At 37.0% G+C, this 18159-nt stretch overlaps 4 protein-coding genes across 4 annotated transcripts; 1 reads left to right on the top strand and 3 right to left on the bottom strand.

Moving 5' to 3' along the window:
• Window positions 1-399: 399 nt before the first annotated feature.
• On the bottom strand, window positions 400-4613 carry LOC116305895 (chymotrypsin-C). The gene is made up of 7 exons (XM_031715895.2): window positions 4494-4613; window positions 3533-3745; window positions 2856-3065; window positions 2320-2658; window positions 1479-1517; window positions 1147-1249; window positions 400-467 (listed from the first exon to the last, which is right to left on the bottom strand). The coding sequence occupies exons 1-7, from the start codon at window positions 4549-4551 to the stop codon at window positions 455-457; spliced, it is 975 nt and encodes a 324-aa protein (XP_031571755.1). The 5' UTR covers window positions 4552-4613; the 3' UTR covers window positions 400-454.
• A 4329-nt stretch (window positions 4614-8942) lies between these two features.
• Window positions 8943-11380, bottom strand: LOC116305917 (U6 snRNA-associated Sm-like protein LSm8). The gene is made up of 4 exons (XM_031715919.2): window positions 11326-11380; window positions 10993-11033; window positions 10169-10296; window positions 8943-9688 (listed from the first exon to the last, which is right to left on the bottom strand). The coding sequence occupies exons 1-4, from the start codon at window positions 11354-11356 to the stop codon at window positions 9598-9600; spliced, it is 291 nt and encodes a 96-aa protein (XP_031571779.1). The 5' UTR covers window positions 11357-11380; the 3' UTR covers window positions 8943-9597.
• A 43-nt stretch (window positions 11381-11423) lies between these two features.
• Window positions 11424-14060, top strand: LOC116305916 (3'-5' RNA nuclease TATDN2-like). Its single transcript, XM_031715918.2, has one exon. The coding sequence runs from the start codon at window positions 11560-11562 to the stop codon at window positions 12601-12603; it is 1044 nt and encodes a 347-aa protein (XP_031571778.2). The 5' UTR covers window positions 11424-11559; the 3' UTR covers window positions 12604-14060.
• Window positions 14061-15063: 1003 nt separating this feature from the next.
• On the bottom strand, window positions 15064-16308 carry LOC116305887 (uncharacterized). The gene is made up of 2 exons (XM_031715884.2): window positions 15888-16308; window positions 15064-15542 (listed from the first exon to the last, which is right to left on the bottom strand). Exons 1-2 carry the CDS (start codon window positions 16264-16266, stop codon window positions 15118-15120), a joined length of 804 nt encoding a protein of 267 aa, XP_031571744.2. The 5' UTR covers window positions 16267-16308; the 3' UTR covers window positions 15064-15117.
• Window positions 16309-18159: the final 1851 nt, after the last annotated feature.

The raw sequence follows: 18159 nt of genomic DNA, 5'->3' as shown, positions 1-18159 counted from the left end.
ACCAAGATCCCCTTAGGAATCGAAGCGCAATTTGCAAGTTCTAGAGTATGACATGGAATGCCTTGCGAGTTGGAAGGTTTGTAGGTCATGTAGCTAGAGTACCGAGACACTCGAGAGAAGTTGTCAACTTTTTTTAAGGATGTTCGCTTAATAAGTAAAGGTTTCACTTGCCGAAAGAAAAAGTTTTTAAGAGAGGGGAAGTGATTTTTGTTTTTTTGAATTATACCATTCCACAACTACCGGTTCGTTTTTGTGGGGTTTTTTCTTTTTCTTTTTCTTTTTCTTTTTCTTTTTCTTACGTAGGAAGTACAACATGGTGCACGGAAACTAAGTAAATCCCCCATAGACTCCCACAGACTATTCTTCTATTTTTGTCAGCTAATTCAACAAACGACTGAGTCATGGTGACTATTTTATTTTAATCCATAGTTATAATGCAACCTGTTGCTTAAATCTATCCTTGGGTTCTAAAAATTAAGAAGAAAAAAATCAGTACAAACGTTAGATTTGAGCAAATCAATCTATTAATAGACCAAAGTAAGCCCGACACAGTGTCACTTTCTTGGCTTCTATTAACCATGTGACTATTAATCCAAATATAAGTTTTTTGCTATTTCGTTCAGTTTATAAATTTTTCCTCAAGAGCACTGCAAAACATCTGCCCACCTGTAGTGTATATTCAAGTTCGTCAAAAAACGTCTTCGTGCTAATAAAATACAGATTTTGGCCCTCAAACTCGAATTCAAAAGAACGTCGCAAAATGCTAAAACTTAACATATGAGGCCAACTTTCCGGCGATATTCTGGTTGGGTGGTAAAGCACAAAACGTTTCACACCGAGGCCCCGGGGAAACAATAATGTTATCGGGATTATTCTTTATTTTGTATGAAACCTCAGCTCGCCTTGGAATGTTTTGTGCTTGATCACTATTCTCTATTCGATTACATGTTCTTTGTTACAGCAGTATCTTGCTCTCCCAAAGACATGTGGCTACATGTTTTGTATTAGCCATTTCGATGAGGTAAAAACTGGGTCAAGTTGGGCATTACAGTCCGTTTGATTTGTTTTAGGGCGTATGTCAAAGATGGCGACTTCATTTTTCTCTAGAGCCATTAAGTATAAAATATCATTCAGAACATGGCTTACCTACAAAAGTTGCACATTTTCTGACACCCAAGCTTTACCGTAATGAAATTGCAATTCGCTTTGTAGATGTCACATGTTGCATCACCCCACTTGTTTTTGCAAGCTAAACATCACAAGAAAAAAAAAATTTAAAACAGAAAAATTATCGTCTGCACTTGACACTAAGACGCTAAATTTTAATTCAAACTGTGAGTTAGCCGTGCTTTGACTTTGATCAGCCCAGAGGTTGTTTTAATGTTCGATCCGTGCGTGTTAACCGTGCCCTGACTTAGATCAACTCAACATAGAGGTTGTTTTAGGCTTTGATTAAATGAAGATTATTTACTTCTTACCTGGTGGATTAGTTGGTGGAGGAAGAGGTGGAAGAGTACCTGTGTGGAAAAGTTTCACTATTAATCAGTTATCAATAATAGACCTTGTACTAATATGGCGGCCATCTTGAATTATGGGATGCCGAGGGGGCAAACACGTAGAAAACTTATAAAGCATAGAGTGGCGGAGTTACATTTTCAAATTATATAAAGTCTTGGTGTTTCGCATGATACTTTTCCAACTACCAGCAAATTTAATTGCTTTCTTCAGATGAGATTCCCATTGAAAAGGGTAAAGTTATATAAAGACACCCTGACAGTTATGCAGTCTATAAATTTTCCAATAGTTTACCCCTTGGCATTAGCGTCCTTTGCAGACGTTCATTATTCGTGTCGGTCTCTTATTCCTCCTCTATCTCCCCCCTAGGGATAAGAGTCAGACACGAATAAGGTCTGCAAAGGAGGCTACCTCGGCATCCTATAATGTCATGATTCAAGCAAAATTCAAGATGGCTGCCGTATCGATAAAAAGGGCTGTTTTATCCGTCAAAGCCTACGGCTTTGACAGTTAACACAGCCGTTTTTTTGGACTTGATGGTTTACGATATATTTCATTCTCAAGCTCATACAAAAATTGTGTACTGTATCAGGTAAGGAAAGGACTCTTCTCAAAAGTAAAGTGGATGCGAGGCTAACATGAAAATACAAAAACAATCACTTTTCGATGGAATTTGTGGCATTTCTTTTGTATTTCCATGTCGACCTCGCATTCAAAACACTTTTAAGATGCATTGTAGACTCTAAAGCAATGTTTTCAGAAGCTAATTAAATGATAAAATGTTCAGTTTCATATTTTCCTTACCTCCTGAACTAGTTCTCTGGTTTATCCAGTCAATGTACGAACTCACTCGTGCAAACACCGTGTACGTATTCTCAGCCAGGCACTTAGGGTTCCCCCAGCTTACCGCCCCTCTCAACACCCACCTACCACCCTCCTCACAAACAAAGGGTCCACCACTGTCTCCTTGACAACCGCTGACATGGATGCCTGTCGTAGCGTATCCAGCACACAACATAGATTCTTCGTGTACAGGAACCAAGTTGCTGTTTGCCTGATCGCATTTTTGATGTGAGGCAACTGGAAGCTCAGCTTGTTGGAGAATTGTTGCTGCCTTACCTCCTCCAATGGTTCGACCCCAGCCTAGAGAAAATTATTTTGTAATCATTAAGTATTACAGAATATTTGGGAAGTAAGCACGCTGATTGGCTGACTTGACCACATATAAATCAAAGGAAAGATACCCTTGCTCATCAGATCATCAAGCAATGTATGCAGGGGAATATCAATCTCACCCTCTTATATTACATCACTAAATACGACTGAAATAAGAAGTTTACCTGTGATAAAGCATTTTTTGTTTTCGACAACTCTAGAGTCCTTTGGAGGCAGACAAACTGTTCCTATTTTGCCGTTCAACACAACAGGCCTCGCAAGACGAATCACTGCGATGTCATTTCTCAAATGTTTCATGCTGAATCCCTCGTGTGCTTGTATCGAGTGAACTGCCACACTTATCTCACCATCTTGCTTTTTACGATCGTGCTCTCCTACGAGTTATTCAAAGTATTTAGCAGTAAGAAACAAACAAATGGGTCCTCCTATGGAGACTGCGCGTGTTTTTGAATCAGGCCCACACCTACAAACATCATAAGTACTGCTAGCGCAAAGCATTCATGACTAGTTACCTGGTTACGCTGGATATTTCGGTCCCGCTATCTCAGGGTAATTGCAGACTGATCAGGAAGCTTCTAAAGCTGGAATTTCTAAAATTGAGTGGGAGCGTTTCAGTGCCGAACGGCTATAATGGTTCCAGCCTCTTAGTTTATAGAGGAAACTTTTTATTCAAATTTCATATGCGGAGCATTGTATCTAGTAGAGTAATAATCTAAGTTTTGGTATAAAAATCGATGCAGCTAAGGTCGGACTAATTTTTGCCAAAGTGTGGTTACAAAAACTAATGGGAGCATCGTTATTATCAAAAAAATCTTACTCTCTTATTTTATAATTTACTTACCCAAGACAACTCGATATTGGCCGACGCGTGATTCAGAAGACACACAGTGGGCAGCAGTAACTACGTGTTCAGGTGTAATAAGAGATCCTCCGCATGTGTGGAAAAAACCGCCGTATCTGGATTTTCGTTGAAGGGAGATTTGCCAGGGCCATGAGTTGGGTAAAGCATCAGTGCCAGCAACTACACGAGATCCCGCGGGACGATTACCACATCCTGAAGAATTTAAAATTAATACAATGAAAATACAGCAATTTGTTAGGTAGTGCATCAGTGCCAGCAACTACACGAGATCCCGCACGGGATGATTACCACAAGAATCGGAAAATAGGACGTAACGTAATGTAAATTGATAGAGGAGCAGTATAATGGATGAAATATTGAGCTAACAACATGACAACCAGCGGTACGAACATCACACCCTGCAGCATGGATATATGATGCAATGAAAAGCGCGATGTAAGCCAGTGCCTGCCATGATATGGACACTTCTATGGAATAGTAAATGGTAAGTAAACAAATTACAAATCATATAGTGGTAATTGTGCATTCGTTTATAAATTGATGTATAAAATAATATCTAAGGGAAAGTTCGTTAAATATGCCGAGGGGGAATGAAGATTTCTCCATTTTTCCATGGTATGTCTCGGCTACGCCTCATGAGTCCACAACATTTTGACGGCTAGATGACGAAAATTGTGCTAAATAAGAGAACATACCACGGAAAAATGGCGGAATTTGGTGAAATAGATAGGTGTTGGTTTTAACAGAGACATTCAAAGGCGTTACTCCCAAATCGTACAAATTAACATCTCTCATGACGTGTTTGGGGCGGAGTATACTGTAAGATATATCCTAATGTAAAGGGGGATAAGCTAAGCACTATGATCAAATTTCCTTAACTTCATGTAAACTTAACAAAAACCTTCAAGAAAGGACGCCAAAAAGTATATCTATATATTACCTTCTATCAAGACAGGCGCAAATGCAAACAGCGACAATATCACAATCTTCAGCATCATCGAATCTTTTCTTCAGAATGACCAGATTATCGAGAGAGTCACTTATTTCAGAATACGTGATGTTTGTCAAAAAAGAAGCAGGTGGGAACCTGGGCAAACAAGGTTATCAATAACATCCCGAGAAGGCGGAACAGTAGGGGTGCCTTCAGGGTTTAAGAGACTGACCCACTCAATCCAATTTGCATGCATTCATCGACTTTTCCATTTCCTAAATAGAAGGTTAAAAATCCGAAGCTGCGTCACATAAAAAAAACGGGATCTTATCCGAACACGAGGACACCCGGCAAATTTGAGGCTGTTGTAAACCATATTTTCAAGGTTTCGAAATAATTTTCTCTACCATCTGTTTGATTCTAAGACGGTCATTTTTTACTCAACTAGTGCAATGCCTTCAAGGCACGATAAATCTATACACGAATTTTGAAAGATATCGAACACTACTTGTATTGTTTTTGAAAAATATATTATTAAAATTATATATTGTTTTTGAACTGAAACTGTTTCGCATGGAGACAAAAATACGCCCATCATCGTATTAACATGAATCTTGGTTTTACGAAACACAAAGACACTAATTAATTCTTATATTCCCTTTCACACCATCTCATCCCAGTTTTGTTAAGGGAGACTGAGTACCATTCCCCCCCTTCCTAGTTGGAGTCAAAAATATGAAGTACAAGCAATAAAACTGAACAAACCTAGTTTCTGTAGCCTTGTAGCAGCTGCCTTCTGTGTTATGGTACAATAGAACGGTAAATATTGACAAGTCTTGTAAAGGATGGCTGAGTTGTCATTCTTGGTTCAGCTTTAGTGACTAATCTTGACATTGTTTCCTATCGGATGACCATTCTTTTCGTAGACGTATCACTCAGGAAATTAAAGAGTCAGGATTAAATATTTATTTGCATCCTTAGTTGTGTTGAAAACCTATCAAACGATTTCAATTTTATATTATTTATCAATGGTGTATTTTGAAGGTGGACAATCATTTTCCATCAAAAGCAAGACGTTCTTTGGGGGGGGGGGGGGGGGGGGTTATTGACACATCTCTATTTGGGCATAATGCCTTCCCATAATGACACCATGTGTCATTCTCGGCTTGACAAAATCAGTTATCCTTCGTTAAAGCTGTATCCATATTCATGTGTCTTCTCATGTGCAGCCTCGAATAGCTGGACTACGTCTCGATAACTATTCAAAGATATGCACTTCGCCTTTGGCGAAAAAATGTTGCCACGACGATTTGTGCCTCAATTCGGTTTTAGTATTCAGTGTTGATTAATGAAAAACACACCTTGTTTTAGGAAACGTTCGTTCGGCATGTTTGATTTGCCATTCAGTATGGGGTACAATGAATCAACTTACTTCCTTTTTTTCTTGTCTAATTCTTTGCATTTGAGACAATATCGAGATAAAATTATGTAATTTATCTACATTTATTGGCAATTACCATGGAATCGATCTTTAACTGCTGGGCCCGGCGTAAATTTTACAAATTGTTCTGCTCTATTAGCTGTTTGAATTATCACTTGCGTTCACTAGTTATGCCCTCGTGTATACCGTATTATGCAACATTTATGGGGAATTGAGTTTGTTTTTTTTGAAAATGAAGTACAATCACATATACATATGCTTTACCTATTTCAATCATAATGACAAGGCAATTGCAATTAGGCTTCATTGAATACTCATCGTGATTTCCTCTCATCCAACGCCCTGGAAATTTGTAGACGCTTGCTTGGAACATCATCTTTTGGTAGTTCCAAAATGACATTTCGGTTTTGCATTGGGATTACCCCTATACTTGCAGCAGTTACTTGACCGGCAGGTGTAACTGTAATATCAACCGTTCTGACTGTCTTTACGCAATGAAAAGATTTTACTAATGTTGTTGCTGCTTTGGCGAAATCTTTGTTCATGAAGAGCAAAATGAACGGATATACTGCTGGGAATAGAAACGTTAAGATCTTCATATTAAGTAGGACAGTTTTGTTGGTCGTATTTCGTTCTCTTGCAGATATCTTTGCAGTTATGCCTCTTCTGGAGTTGATAAGGTTAACAAATGCTACTATTACTGGTAAGCACGAAAGAACTAATGCCACGAAGATCATCGCACTAGTTTTAGACATCTTTTTCGCGCGTTTTACGACTAAAGCTACTTGAAGTGAATCTGTCTCTGGGCTAAGCATATTACTGTTGTGTATTTTCAGTGACAAAAAAAGTCCATAGTTGGAAGGCAGTTATTGTTAAAGCAAGTATACTTGCTCCAACGTAGAAAACCATTTCAAGAATTCTAGTATCTTCCCAGAAAATCCCCTGAGAACCGAACGTCACGATGATTTCCGATATCCACAAGTATGCAACGTGCTTTCGAGACTTCTTTACGGTATATCTTGTTCGAAACCTTGCAGGATCAGACACGGCTTGTAGGTGATAATAACTTAGCAGAGCAAGACTTGCTAGTACGCCATAACCAGTTAAATGAAATGCTGCAGCAAAAATAACGGCTGGAATTTTATGGCATGGCCAGATGTACTGAAACGTTTTGGGATCTAGATAATTGTTGACGGCATGTAAGGGCTGTACTACAATTCCAGCAAACAAGCCTGCGCCACAAATACTGCAAAGGATTGGATGAACGACATCATAGACTTGAGAAATCTTTAAAAGTATATAGAAAATCATAGCATTCATTATCACAGATACTATTGACGAAACAATGTTGAGCACTAGCCCAGCCAAGAACACGTTCTTTTCAGCATCTGACAAATTGTTAAGGTATATCTCACTTAAATTCATACACGAATCGGCATCGAGTTTTACTTCTGGTCTTTCCGAAATCATACTGGCGGATTTTCAGTTCCTCTCAGGGCATCATATGCATGCATGTGAATATATAGAGCTGGTTAGGTCTCACGATTTGAGGGTTTTTCTCCAGGTTCTTCGGTTTTACTCCCTCCGTAACAAACCGTAACAAGCTAAATTCCAAATAGGTCTGTGGAATAGCCCGGTCCTGATCAGCCCAGAGGTTGTTTCAGGATAACGATAAAAATTGATTTGATTTTTTTTGAAGGTTTTAAAGTTTATACCAATATTCTAGACCATAAAGTTCAGGCGCTCCTAGATGAGTGTGAGCTTAACTATCTCACAAGTGAATCACTCGGTGAGCAGCTTGCAGTACTGAGTGCTTATATATTTCTACGAGGACCGCGACGCGATGGCGGGATCCAAAACAATCAAACGGAACTGAATTAATCCAGAAACAAACCCTATAATTATCGCGCATTTAGAATTCATTTGCCAATTCTAAGTTAAAAGTATAGATCAAACTTAGACGTTTTGAAATGAATGAATGAAGGAATGAAAAACATGAAAATGAGGAATTTTGGAAAAACGCTTGTTAAGCCTCTTTTAAAAGAGACTTATGAAATTGCCTATACTACTAACTCAATATTGAGTTCTCCTATGACAGCACACTCATCAACATACTGGAAGTATAAACTTTGATATCTCCGATGAAGATGCACCACTCAAACTATCATATCAAAATATTTTACCATTCAAATATTCACTTTATGTAGAATAGTGGAAATATTGAGCTAGGTGTCATAGGCACTTTAACAGACTCCTGTGGTCTATTGACTCGTGTTGCCACTACTTCAGTTATCAATTCTAGATTAGAGTGCTTTTTCTGCGCGACCCAGAAAGTTCTAGACGCAAAGAAATTTCCCGTTCTAGATTCAGTTGGCTGCCATCTTTCAAAAATAATTTTCGAAAAAGGTTGGTTAAAGTTTTGTTATAATAATGAAATAATAATAATGTTTATCATATAATTATCCATAAAATACCTATACTTCTCCTTTTCGAAAAACTGATATTTCACATGTGAAAATATCGTTCAATCTGTTTATTTAAGCTATTAGCTTACAAATAAAAACTTTTTATAATAACAAAAAGCTTATTAAGGTGATTTTATGGATAATTATATAATAAACAGAATATTTCATGGAGGCTTGGATACGCGAACGAGTGAGAGATAATTCGATAATTCTAATAAGCTTCAGTAATTTAGCCTTAGTAATATATATAAAAATAAACATGAAACTTTTACAAGTTAAATATAAAAAATATGAAAGAAACTATAACTCCAACCTCGACTTGTAAACCGCTTATTCGTGGTCGCTGAACTGAACTTAGATTCTCGACATCGCCCATAGTGTATTTTGGGCTTGGCATGAGTTTGATCAATGGAAGCAAGAAAAAACAAAAACAAAGCAAAAAAAACAAAAAACAAAAAACCGTGAAGTTTAAAGCTTGCGTAAATTAAACAAGAAAAACGTCTCCATACTGTCAAACTATGAATCTCCAGTAGGGAAAGGAAAAAAAAAATCTACTCTATGTCCTTTTATTATTCAAGTTCTCATCTGTCGTTTCTACTTAGCCAAGAAGTGCCCACAGGGTCAACTTAACTCAAGCAAATTCAATCCTAAAGCGGAGGAGATCTATTTGGCCCCTCCCCTTGGATACTCCATAGCTCTTATATAATAATTTCGTTGACAACCTAAGTTTTATAAACAATAAATAATGATTTATTATTACTTAATAGATACTCAGTTTTTTCTGACATAAAAATGTGTGAACTAGAATATCTAAATCTTAGTAAAGAAAGAAGTCTTTTTTTCCCTAAAAGCATTAAAAATGTACTTCTGTGATCTATGGCCAATTTGTAGGTTTAGAAAATGAAATCTAACTTCAGGATTTTTACAAGTATCAACAATATTTTGCTTTTCGAAATATAAAGTTGCCAAACAAACAAAAGAATGACAACAGCAACAACAACAAAAAACAGGTAACAAAGACAATGACAGGACTCCATTAGTATTGGACAGGATATTTTGTGTGCTTTCCACTTCTTGTTGGGCTGAAGTGGGATGAAATTTTCATTTCATTAGAGCAAAAGATCTATCAGGACTGAAGTAGGGAGGTGGATATGAACTTGGAGAATACAAGCATATGTACAGTACAAAGTTAAGCTTGGCTCTAGCATTAGTAAACAACAGAGTTCAGGGGATCTGCACGAATATCTGATAAGTCCATAGCTGCATCTACTTCATCGTCAATCTCTCCAATTAATGCTCTGAGGAGCAAGACAGACAATGATTAGCAATGACAATGACAACAAGGTTTTTTAAGCTAGTTAAGCTTTGGGGGGGGGGGGGGGGGGGGGGGCAAATCAACTCCTTTTCCTTCTTTGATTTAAATAATACTGAATTCCTCATTAAGAACAACCCTCATTCTATCTATCAAATTTACAAATTTCTGATTCTTTTAAAGCCTGCTTAGGCTGTTAGATAGAAAGAAGGACTTTAAATTACATAGGAATTTATAAAGTATAAAGTTACAGTGCAGAATAGCCGAAGACGATTTCTATTTTCTTGAGAAAATTAGTTTCATCTTTAACATAAGAGATATTTTGGAGTGCTAGTGAGTGGGTGAAAGTGGGGGGAGGGGGGAGGGGGAGGAGGCAGAGTACACATGTATCAGTGCAAAATATAATTTCAAAGAGTACTTGATGAGTAATTTGGAAGTTTGGCTGTTGTAGATTCACATAACTTACATGTTATCTCCTCTGATGATGTATAGTCCTAAAAGAACTTGTTCAACTCCACTGCCTGAGGAAAATACTCTTTCATGGCTCTCATCCAGTATAATATTTACTGTTTGGTCAAAACCTTTAAGGATGCCCTGATAAATAAAACAGGTATTTCAGATAATGAATAGACCTAATGCATAAGCATTTTTCATTTCTTCATTCTACTATGAATCTTCACCTTTACCTAAAGTCGAGATGTTCATTTTGACATAACTCCCTGAGTTAAGGGAGAGGGTCACATGACCTCTACATGAATCCCAACCAACTCTAGGCTTTGATTGTTATACAGCTATCCAAAATCCAGAAATTTAGCAAGACTTTTTACAACTGTTACAGTGGATTTCACATAACTTTTGACAATCAGGTCCCGAAGTTTGTTTGGAAGTTCGGAAGTTTGCTGACAAACTTTGCATATTAGTTACAAAGTTTGAATCAAATTACTGGAGTTCAAAACAAAGTTCTGAATGTTCTTTCCAAGGTTGGGAACTTAACTGATATTTTCATAAACAAGTGAACTCTGTAGACTTTTCCTTGAGTGAGAATGGGCTATGAGTCAACAGCCCAAAAGGCCAAAGACCAAATGGGCTATTGACTCATACATAGGCAATGAGGTTGAGAGGACTAATTGTCTTAGCCAAATACAACTATTCGGTTGAACATATAGATGTAAATAAGTTTTGATTTTCAAAGCACTTTTCGCTACTAGTAGGGTATAGCTTATAGCCTACTAGTAGATCATCCAATCAGAACGCAGCATTGCTGATAGAAAAATAAATTAAATAACTTACCACTATCATTCGTCCGTCCTGTGTTATAACAGCTACAGTATCTAGAATACTCATCAAGGTGGCAACGTAATACATAAAATCTTACATGATTTTAAACTATCAAGTCTATTATATTTATAAACATAGCTCCTCTTGAGGAGACTTTAGCTTTCAGAAAAAAGCTTGTTTAACTGTTGAGGCATGTTACCCTAACTAATAAATTAAATTGTGTAATAAATGTAAATAATTACGTAACAAATTCATAAAACGGGCATCAGTTTGAGCCAATTCTACTCTCTTTATGCACAGAGGTCGAGATCTGAAGAATTATTTCTAAATTAACGCAAAGGATACGATTCACATAGGACTCCAAGGATGTCGCCATCTTGGATTATGATGTGTAGTATTGAGCACGCGCAAAAAGGACATCAGCTGACCGACTTTATATTTTTATTTTCTCAGAAAAACATCTGCTTTGCTTTTATCTTTAATCTTGCGTTTTATTTTTAAAAACATATCAATTTCTCTTTCTTTCTCTTGTAGCGATATTAATTCAAGGGTTTGAAGTTCAGAGAAAATTAGCCCAACATGGCCGATCATGCCAGGAAGTGCTTTGGTTGCGGAAAAACAGGACACTTGAAAAAAGACTGCCCAAACAAACAACGTATTAGTCTCTCGAATATCAAATGTTTTTCCTGTGGAAAACATGGCCATATGAAGAGGGAATGTCCAAGTTTTGCTTCAGGCGAAGGGGCAGTTGATTCAAGCGAGGGCTGCTCCCAATTTCAAGGGAGATTCAAGAAGCTACAGCTCTATCCAAAATGTCACACGAATTTTATTGATACGCATTGTCATCTGGAGTGTGTATTTGATAGATTCAGGCATAGTAGGGGTTTTGAGGAGTTCAGAGCAATTCATCCATTCCCAGAATTCTTTGAAGGGTGTGTGACAACTTTCTGTGACCCTGCTGCTTTCTCGGCATTTGGCATGTGGGAGGAGCTTATCATTCAGGATAGAGTATGGGGAGCATTTGGCTGCCATCCACATAATGCAGAATACTATACAGAGTCTTTAGAGGCAAAGATAATCCAGTGTCTAGAGAATCCCAAGGCTGTTGCTCTGGGTGAGACTGGTTTGGATTATTCCAAAAGGTCTCGCTCAAAACCAGAAATACAGAAAGAAGTTTTCAAAAAACAAGCTACTTGGGCAGTCACTCTGGGGAAACCACTGGTTGTCCACTGTCGTGAAGCAGAAGCCGATACACTTAAAATTCTTCAGGAAACAGTGCCAGCCCACTGGAAGATACATTTACATTGCTTTACAGGCACTTCTGCATTTGCTTCAAAATTCTTGAATGCTTTTCCTAATCTTTTCATTGGGATAGCTGGGTTGGTTACCTTTGCTAAAGCTGCTGAAATTCACGAGTTAGCATTTGACATCCCACTGAACAGAATTGTTCTAGAAACTGATGCGCCTTATTTTGTACCTAATGCTGTTGCCAATAGCAACAAGTGGAGTCATCCTGGAATGGCTATCTATGTTGCCGAAAAAATTGCTGAAATCAAAAAGGTCCCTATTGATGATGTCCTGGAGGCTACCAGAAGCAACACCCGGCAGTCGTATGGTATTTAGTTTGGAAATCTATAAGAGATAGATTGGTGGTCGATAATTATGTGTATCCCAACCCTCCCCTGCCATCCAGGTCTTTTTTTATCAGTAACTTTCCCTGTAATTTCATTTTTTACTCCATATGCAAATACTGTCATGAATTTCTTGGGGGTTCACGCCCCCTCCATTGAATCAGGCATTTTGCTTCAATTTTCAAATTATTTTAGTAAGGGAACTTGTAGAAATTATCACAAAAAGTTATTTTGGATCTTGACACCATTAGGAATAATTGCTCTGTATTCTTAACGCATTGATGGAACTTTTAATTTACTAACAACAATCACAGGAAATGTCATTTATACAGTAAACTACATTTTTTATGTCAATATTTTTCACTTTTATTCCAATGATTCAATTATACACTTACACTTTTTGTCCGAAACGTTTTTATGTCATTCAGCAATTCTATATTCATAGTTTAGTCCAAGAAAGGACTGCCCCAATCAACTCAGCGTCAACTCAAAATTCAAAACTTTTTTATGTCATTCATCACTTCTATATTTCTATTTGAGTCCAACAAAGGACTGACTTGAGAATCAACTCAAAATCGAAGACTTTTCAGTTGAATGCATATTACTTAAAGAGATAAATACTGAGACATTTTAATTTAAGGAATATAAAAAACGCTTTCATGTCTCTGTACTGTGATATAAACACACACTGGGAGCTGTAGAGCACAAGACAAGCAAGCTTACAGCTTTAGAAATACAAGGCATAGCCCAGTGTTTCTCTTGCTTTTCAAGTGCTGTGCAGCTCCCGCAGTGTTTATATGACAATATAGAGACCTAAGCAGCCATTTTATATTGCTTTCATAAACTAAATATTTTTGGAGAACTTTGTGCAAATTTGTCTCTGTCCTCTGATATAAGCACGGTAGCCAGCCAATCAGCATATGCATTATATTTCAAATATTTGTACATGTATACTATAATTCCTAATTAATATTTTAAACTAAAGTGTTTTAAACTTAACTTGATAAAGTTAAATTATAATTGACATAATTAATTTTACTAAAAACAAGCATATTGATATATAGAAAAAATAATAGTAAATTGATTTTAAAATACTTAATTCATTATCAATGGTAGGTTAAAGGAGAATGAGAAATTATTTTTTTGTTAGTTATTTTTATTTCTTTTTCAAAGATGGGCTGCTATAAGAGGCACTAACCTTTTAAAGTGGAGGAGGAGGGGGGGTCTAAATTAATCCTTAGGAACAATTACATATTTACATATGATAATTAATAATGTTAGCAAATTTTAAACAATATCAAAAATCTGGGTTTTGAGATTTTTTTGTTGCATCAAAAGTAATGTAAAAAAGTTGACTTTCATATTTACAATATAGTAAAAGGTTAGCAATGTCTCGGTTGTAGATGAGCAATGTACCATTCTCCATTAAAAACGTCCATATGCATTTCATTTTTAGAGTTTCCTTCTAATTATCTACTGAGGTTCAGCAAAAATTTGGGAAGGGGAAGAGGGGGCTTGCCCCCCTCACTATGCCAATTAATATAGTATCAGAATGACTAGAACATTACATATAAGGCGGATTGTACATGTATTCATTGTACATGTTTTTACCAATGGACTGAATCCACCTGTGCATAATGTAATTTCCCTTATGGAAAAACATCATGCCCAAGCAGATTTGGTCTTTTCATACTTTTTAAATTGGTTTGTTTGCTCTCTAGGAGGGTGACATCTACTGAAAGTGATTCAAAGAATCATATTACAATGCCAATTTTTTTTAAAACGAATACAAGATTAAGGGGAGGGGACAAAGCTACTTCACAACACATGATCGCAAAAAAAAAATTTTTTTTGATATAAATATTACTTATTGTTACTTTTCTGGAGAAAACTGGGGGTAGCTACAGCACTGCACTATCCACCTCTGACCACCCCAGTTTCCAGTTCTTGATTTATTATTTTAGTACATTTTTTCCCCAAAAGAACAAGTGCCTCTGTTTCCTTTGAATTCAGAGCTGTTGTCAAAGTTTTTGTCATAATTATCCTAGGATACCAATACACCAAAGGTCAGGTTTCTAAAACTGTTGGCTACATTTCATCTCTTGATCATAGCTTCCCCTCCCATGGTCCTTGTGGTTGCATAAAGCATTCTTAATCCCTCCCCCCACAGAGCAATTTGGAATTTCCGAGGGGTAAGGGGGTCAGAGAAAGAACAAAATTACAGAGTTTGTATGGAAAAAAATTGGGATTTCTGTGGGTGGTAGGAAAGAGGGATCGAGGGTGTGAATAATTTCGACTGGAACTACACAATAGTAAAAAATCGATATAAATATTTCTATGCTCCACTTTTGCTTGGAACTATTGACAGAGTCAACTTTCATTTTAAAAGGGTGGTGTCTGTTTCAGGGTAGCTTGTGCTAAGAACAAAGGAAACCCATAAATTGGTGGGAAAACAATGTATCAAATTGAATTTAAATTGGAATTTGAGAAATTTGAAATTTATTTTTTATTGTGCAAAAGGAGGGTGACCAGTTGCGCTCATTGTCACCCCAGGATCAGCCCCTTGGCTACTTTCGGGAATCCTTACAGCCCTGAATTTAAAAAAGGCTTTTAACTTCTGTTGAAGACTTTTCATATGGAAAACCAACAAAATAGGATTGATTACACAGTTGGAAAAGCATATTATTGCAGTAGCATATCCCAAAAGGTGGATCGTTTTGTGCCCTAGCTTCTTCAGTTTCCCATACTTAAGTGCTACAGTATATACCACAAGACCCAAGTATGGTACGATGAAGAAAAAAATTACACTAGAAAGAATTCTTGTAGCTCGGATCTTCTGTAGGTGTTCTGCTGCATTTGGTAGTATGTTGACAGTATTGGTGGATTTTATGTTACAGATTGTAGATAACGTGGTGAAAGTTATGATAACTCCTGTAGAACAGTAATTGAAAGGAAAACATGAAAATAACTAGTATTTCTGTCAACTCTGAGGGTCACAGGCAGCCCAAGCAATGTTACTGCAATTTGATGCAGGGGTTCGTCTGACTAGTAGCCTCCGTTGCAGACGTCTTTACATAAAACGTCTGCAACGGAGACTATCCGACTACATCATCTTGATTTTTTGGGGGGTTGGTTGGTAGTTCGCCTGATCGAACCAGTCCCTTCCAACCTCCCCTCCCCCATTCTATTGAAATTTTGAAATGTCCAGGGAATAGACACCGTCCATGTACAGTATCCCCTATTTTTTATAAATGGCTAGTGTGAAACGAGACATACCTGGAATAAGATAGATGAGGAGGACGAAGAGAAGTGACAGGGTGTTAGCGACAGGGGTATTGGCTGGAATACATGCCATGCTGTAAACAACAGAAGTAACACACACCCTTTTGACGTCATACGTTACCGTGGCAACAACTGTTAACAAAAACCCGACACACCAGGCTCCACGGACAAGGCTCCTTGAAGTTACGATGTCGAAAGATCGATAAGGATGAACTACTGCATAGTAACGTTCAACAGAGATTACCAACAGGATTTCCATTGTAATGGTGGTAAACAAAAACCCGATAAAGCGGATCAAACGACAGCTCCATGTTTCAAGAAACACATCAAAATGAAACTGGACCACCAAGATAATGGACGATACTGACGTCATGATGTCTGAATAAGCCAAGTTGTATATAAAAAAATAGACCAACGCCTTTCTTTGGCCGGCCTTGTCCGTGATTGGGCCACGAAACGTTTTTCTAGCCCTTGTAACGTATATGATGAAAGAGTTTTCTATTATGCCGAGAACTCCAATCACTATCCATGTAGTTGTTAGGGCTCGTGTCTCGCTTTGGTATGGAAAAGGTTCATAAATTAAGCTGGAATTTTGACGGAAAAGTTTCCAGTTATTGATGGTCTTTTTGGAACAAGTTTCTATTCTTGGCCATTGATGTTTGGGTATCTCTAGTGAGCCATTTGTATAGTTCGTGATCAACTCCATGAAGACCAGGAGTTCCTGTAGCAAAACGAAAAAAGAAAAAATGATTTAGACATTGCTTCAGTTCAAATAAAAATAAATCACTGATCAATCAATTCATCAATCAAATTTAAGACGGTCCTTGTTTTACAAGCACTTAAAAGCCAGAGCCTAACGTGCCTTTGGCCCTCGTTTCATGCTGTTCGAATCGAAATTTAGGAGTTACCTATTTCTGAGGAAAGAGAACTGGCGGGCGAAGGATTTCGCAAAATAAAAGACAAGACAAAACGTTTTAATCGACAGAGTATAATACCTATTCATGTACTCCTTTTATAAAAGTGGTTTGTCTTTGATAATACCAGGGAGAAAATTATTAAGAATTAGATCTCAACTGTGAGGATCTCCATCGCGACATGACGTAATACACCCCATGTACTCGCAAAAAGGACACTTTCTTTCTGTGGTCAATCCCCAAACCAAACAAGATTTTCGGTTGCTTTTTGTAAAAGGATTCGTTAGAAAAAATTAAACCTGTTTGTTGCAGGCGTATCATTGGGAGAAGCCTAAAATTTCCAGCAAAAGGGGCTGGCTTTTTTTTCTTTCTCGGTTTTGCGTAATATTAAAATTCATGGATAAAGTTGTTGTGTTGTTTTTTAAATAAAATAGCAGGAAAATCACTGGTGATTCTCGTTCTATCAGATATTAATAACTCATTATTCTCTTAAATAGCTCATTGACATTAAGAAACATAAATATTAAAGAGAAGGAATATTCCCAATTTCTATAAAAAAAAAGTATATGAGTATCATTACATTAAAAAAAAAAAAAAAAAAAAAAAAAAATTCGTGCATGTTTCATAATCCATTTACGTGTAAGTATATTCATTGAATCTAATTATTTTGAATTTTTGCTTACCTCTGGTAGAAAAATCAACTTATGGAAAAGGTCAGTAAAACTGGTTATCAACACTAACCCTGCGTCGTTTGAAGTTACCTTGTTGGTTTTCTAAAATATAGCTTTATCTGTGATCGAAATAACCTTATTCAAGCTGCCTTATATTCGACGATAGTTTTCAATGGATAGAGCGAATGCTATCATTAGCATGAATTCATGTTGCAAACATTAATAAAAACGCTTTAAGTTTAAAAATTAAATTCATTTTAATATTTCATTAAACCTAACGGTAGGTTCGATATTTGAAACAATTGAGCTATTTATACGATTCTTAAGAGCGCTATTATTTGCTAAAAAATCTGACGCGTTATGAAATTAATTTTACGTGCTGCGCCACTGCGTCTGGAATAGAATGTGGTTCCATTAATCATTTTGGTAACGAAGATGACATTTCAGAAGCTCATATCCTTTAATTAAAATCTTTCGTTTCCCGACAGTGTCTTCAAAACAATTCGATTGACGTCCATTTCAAACGTTTTATTGATAATATTGTCAATGCCCAGATGCGGCGTTTCCTTGTACGGCATTTCGATTTTCATTTTATGTTCCTTAATTGATAATCTAAGCACGTTGCTGTTTCGCCCTTAACCGTAGAATTGCCTCTATTTGCTGTCATATTTGTATTATCAC

This window comes from Actinia tenebrosa, unplaced genomic scaffold (assembly GCF_029948245.1).
Source record: "Actinia tenebrosa isolate PJP-AT-01 unplaced genomic scaffold, QUT_ActTen_1.0 PGA_scaffold7__59_contigs__length_16204524, whole genome shotgun sequence".
Classification (NCBI taxonomy): Eukaryota; Metazoa; Cnidaria; class Anthozoa; order Actiniaria; family Actiniidae; genus Actinia; species Actinia tenebrosa.
This window is presented reverse-complemented; position numbering and strand designations above follow the sequence as displayed.

What these genes read in the sequence shown, in the direction of transcription:
- LOC116305916 (XM_031715918.2), top strand. Translation starts at nt 11,560, where the DNA reads ATGGCCGATCATGCCAGGAAGTGCTTTGGTTGCGGAAAAACAGGACAC.
- LOC116305895 (XM_031715895.2), bottom strand. Translation starts at nt 4,551, where the DNA reads ATGATGCTGAAGATTGTGATATTGTCGCTGTTTGCATTTGCGCCTGTC. An exon ending in CAAAAAATGCTTTATCACAG is followed by an intron (nt 2,659 to 2,855) that starts GTAAACTTCTTA and finishes AATTTTCTCTAG; the next exon opens with GCTGGGGTCGAACCATTGGA. An exon ending in CCAGAGAACTAGTTCAGGAG is followed by an intron (nt 1,518 to 2,319) that starts GTAAGGAAAATA and finishes TTTTCCACACAG; the next exon opens with GTACTCTTCCACCTCTTCCT.
- LOC116305917 (XM_031715919.2), bottom strand. Translation starts at nt 11,356, where the DNA reads ATGGCGACATCCTTGGAGTCCTATGTGAATC. An exon ending in CTTGGAGTCCTATGTGAATC is followed by an intron (nt 11,034 to 11,325) that starts GTATCCTTTGCG and finishes TGAGTATTCTAG; the next exon opens with ATACTGTAGCTGTTATAACA. An exon ending in AGGACGGACGAATGATAGTG is followed by an intron (nt 10,297 to 10,992) that starts GTAAGTTATTTA and finishes TTTATTTATCAG; the next exon opens with GGCATCCTTAAAGGTTTTGA.
- LOC116305887 (XM_031715884.2), bottom strand. Translation starts at nt 16,266, where the DNA reads ATGACGTCAGTATCGTCCATTATCTTGGTGGTCCAGTTTCATTTTGAT. An exon ending in CCTCATCTATCTTATTCCAG is followed by an intron (nt 15,543 to 15,887) that starts GTATGTCTCGTT and finishes ACTGTTCTACAG; the next exon opens with GAGTTATCATAACTTTCACC.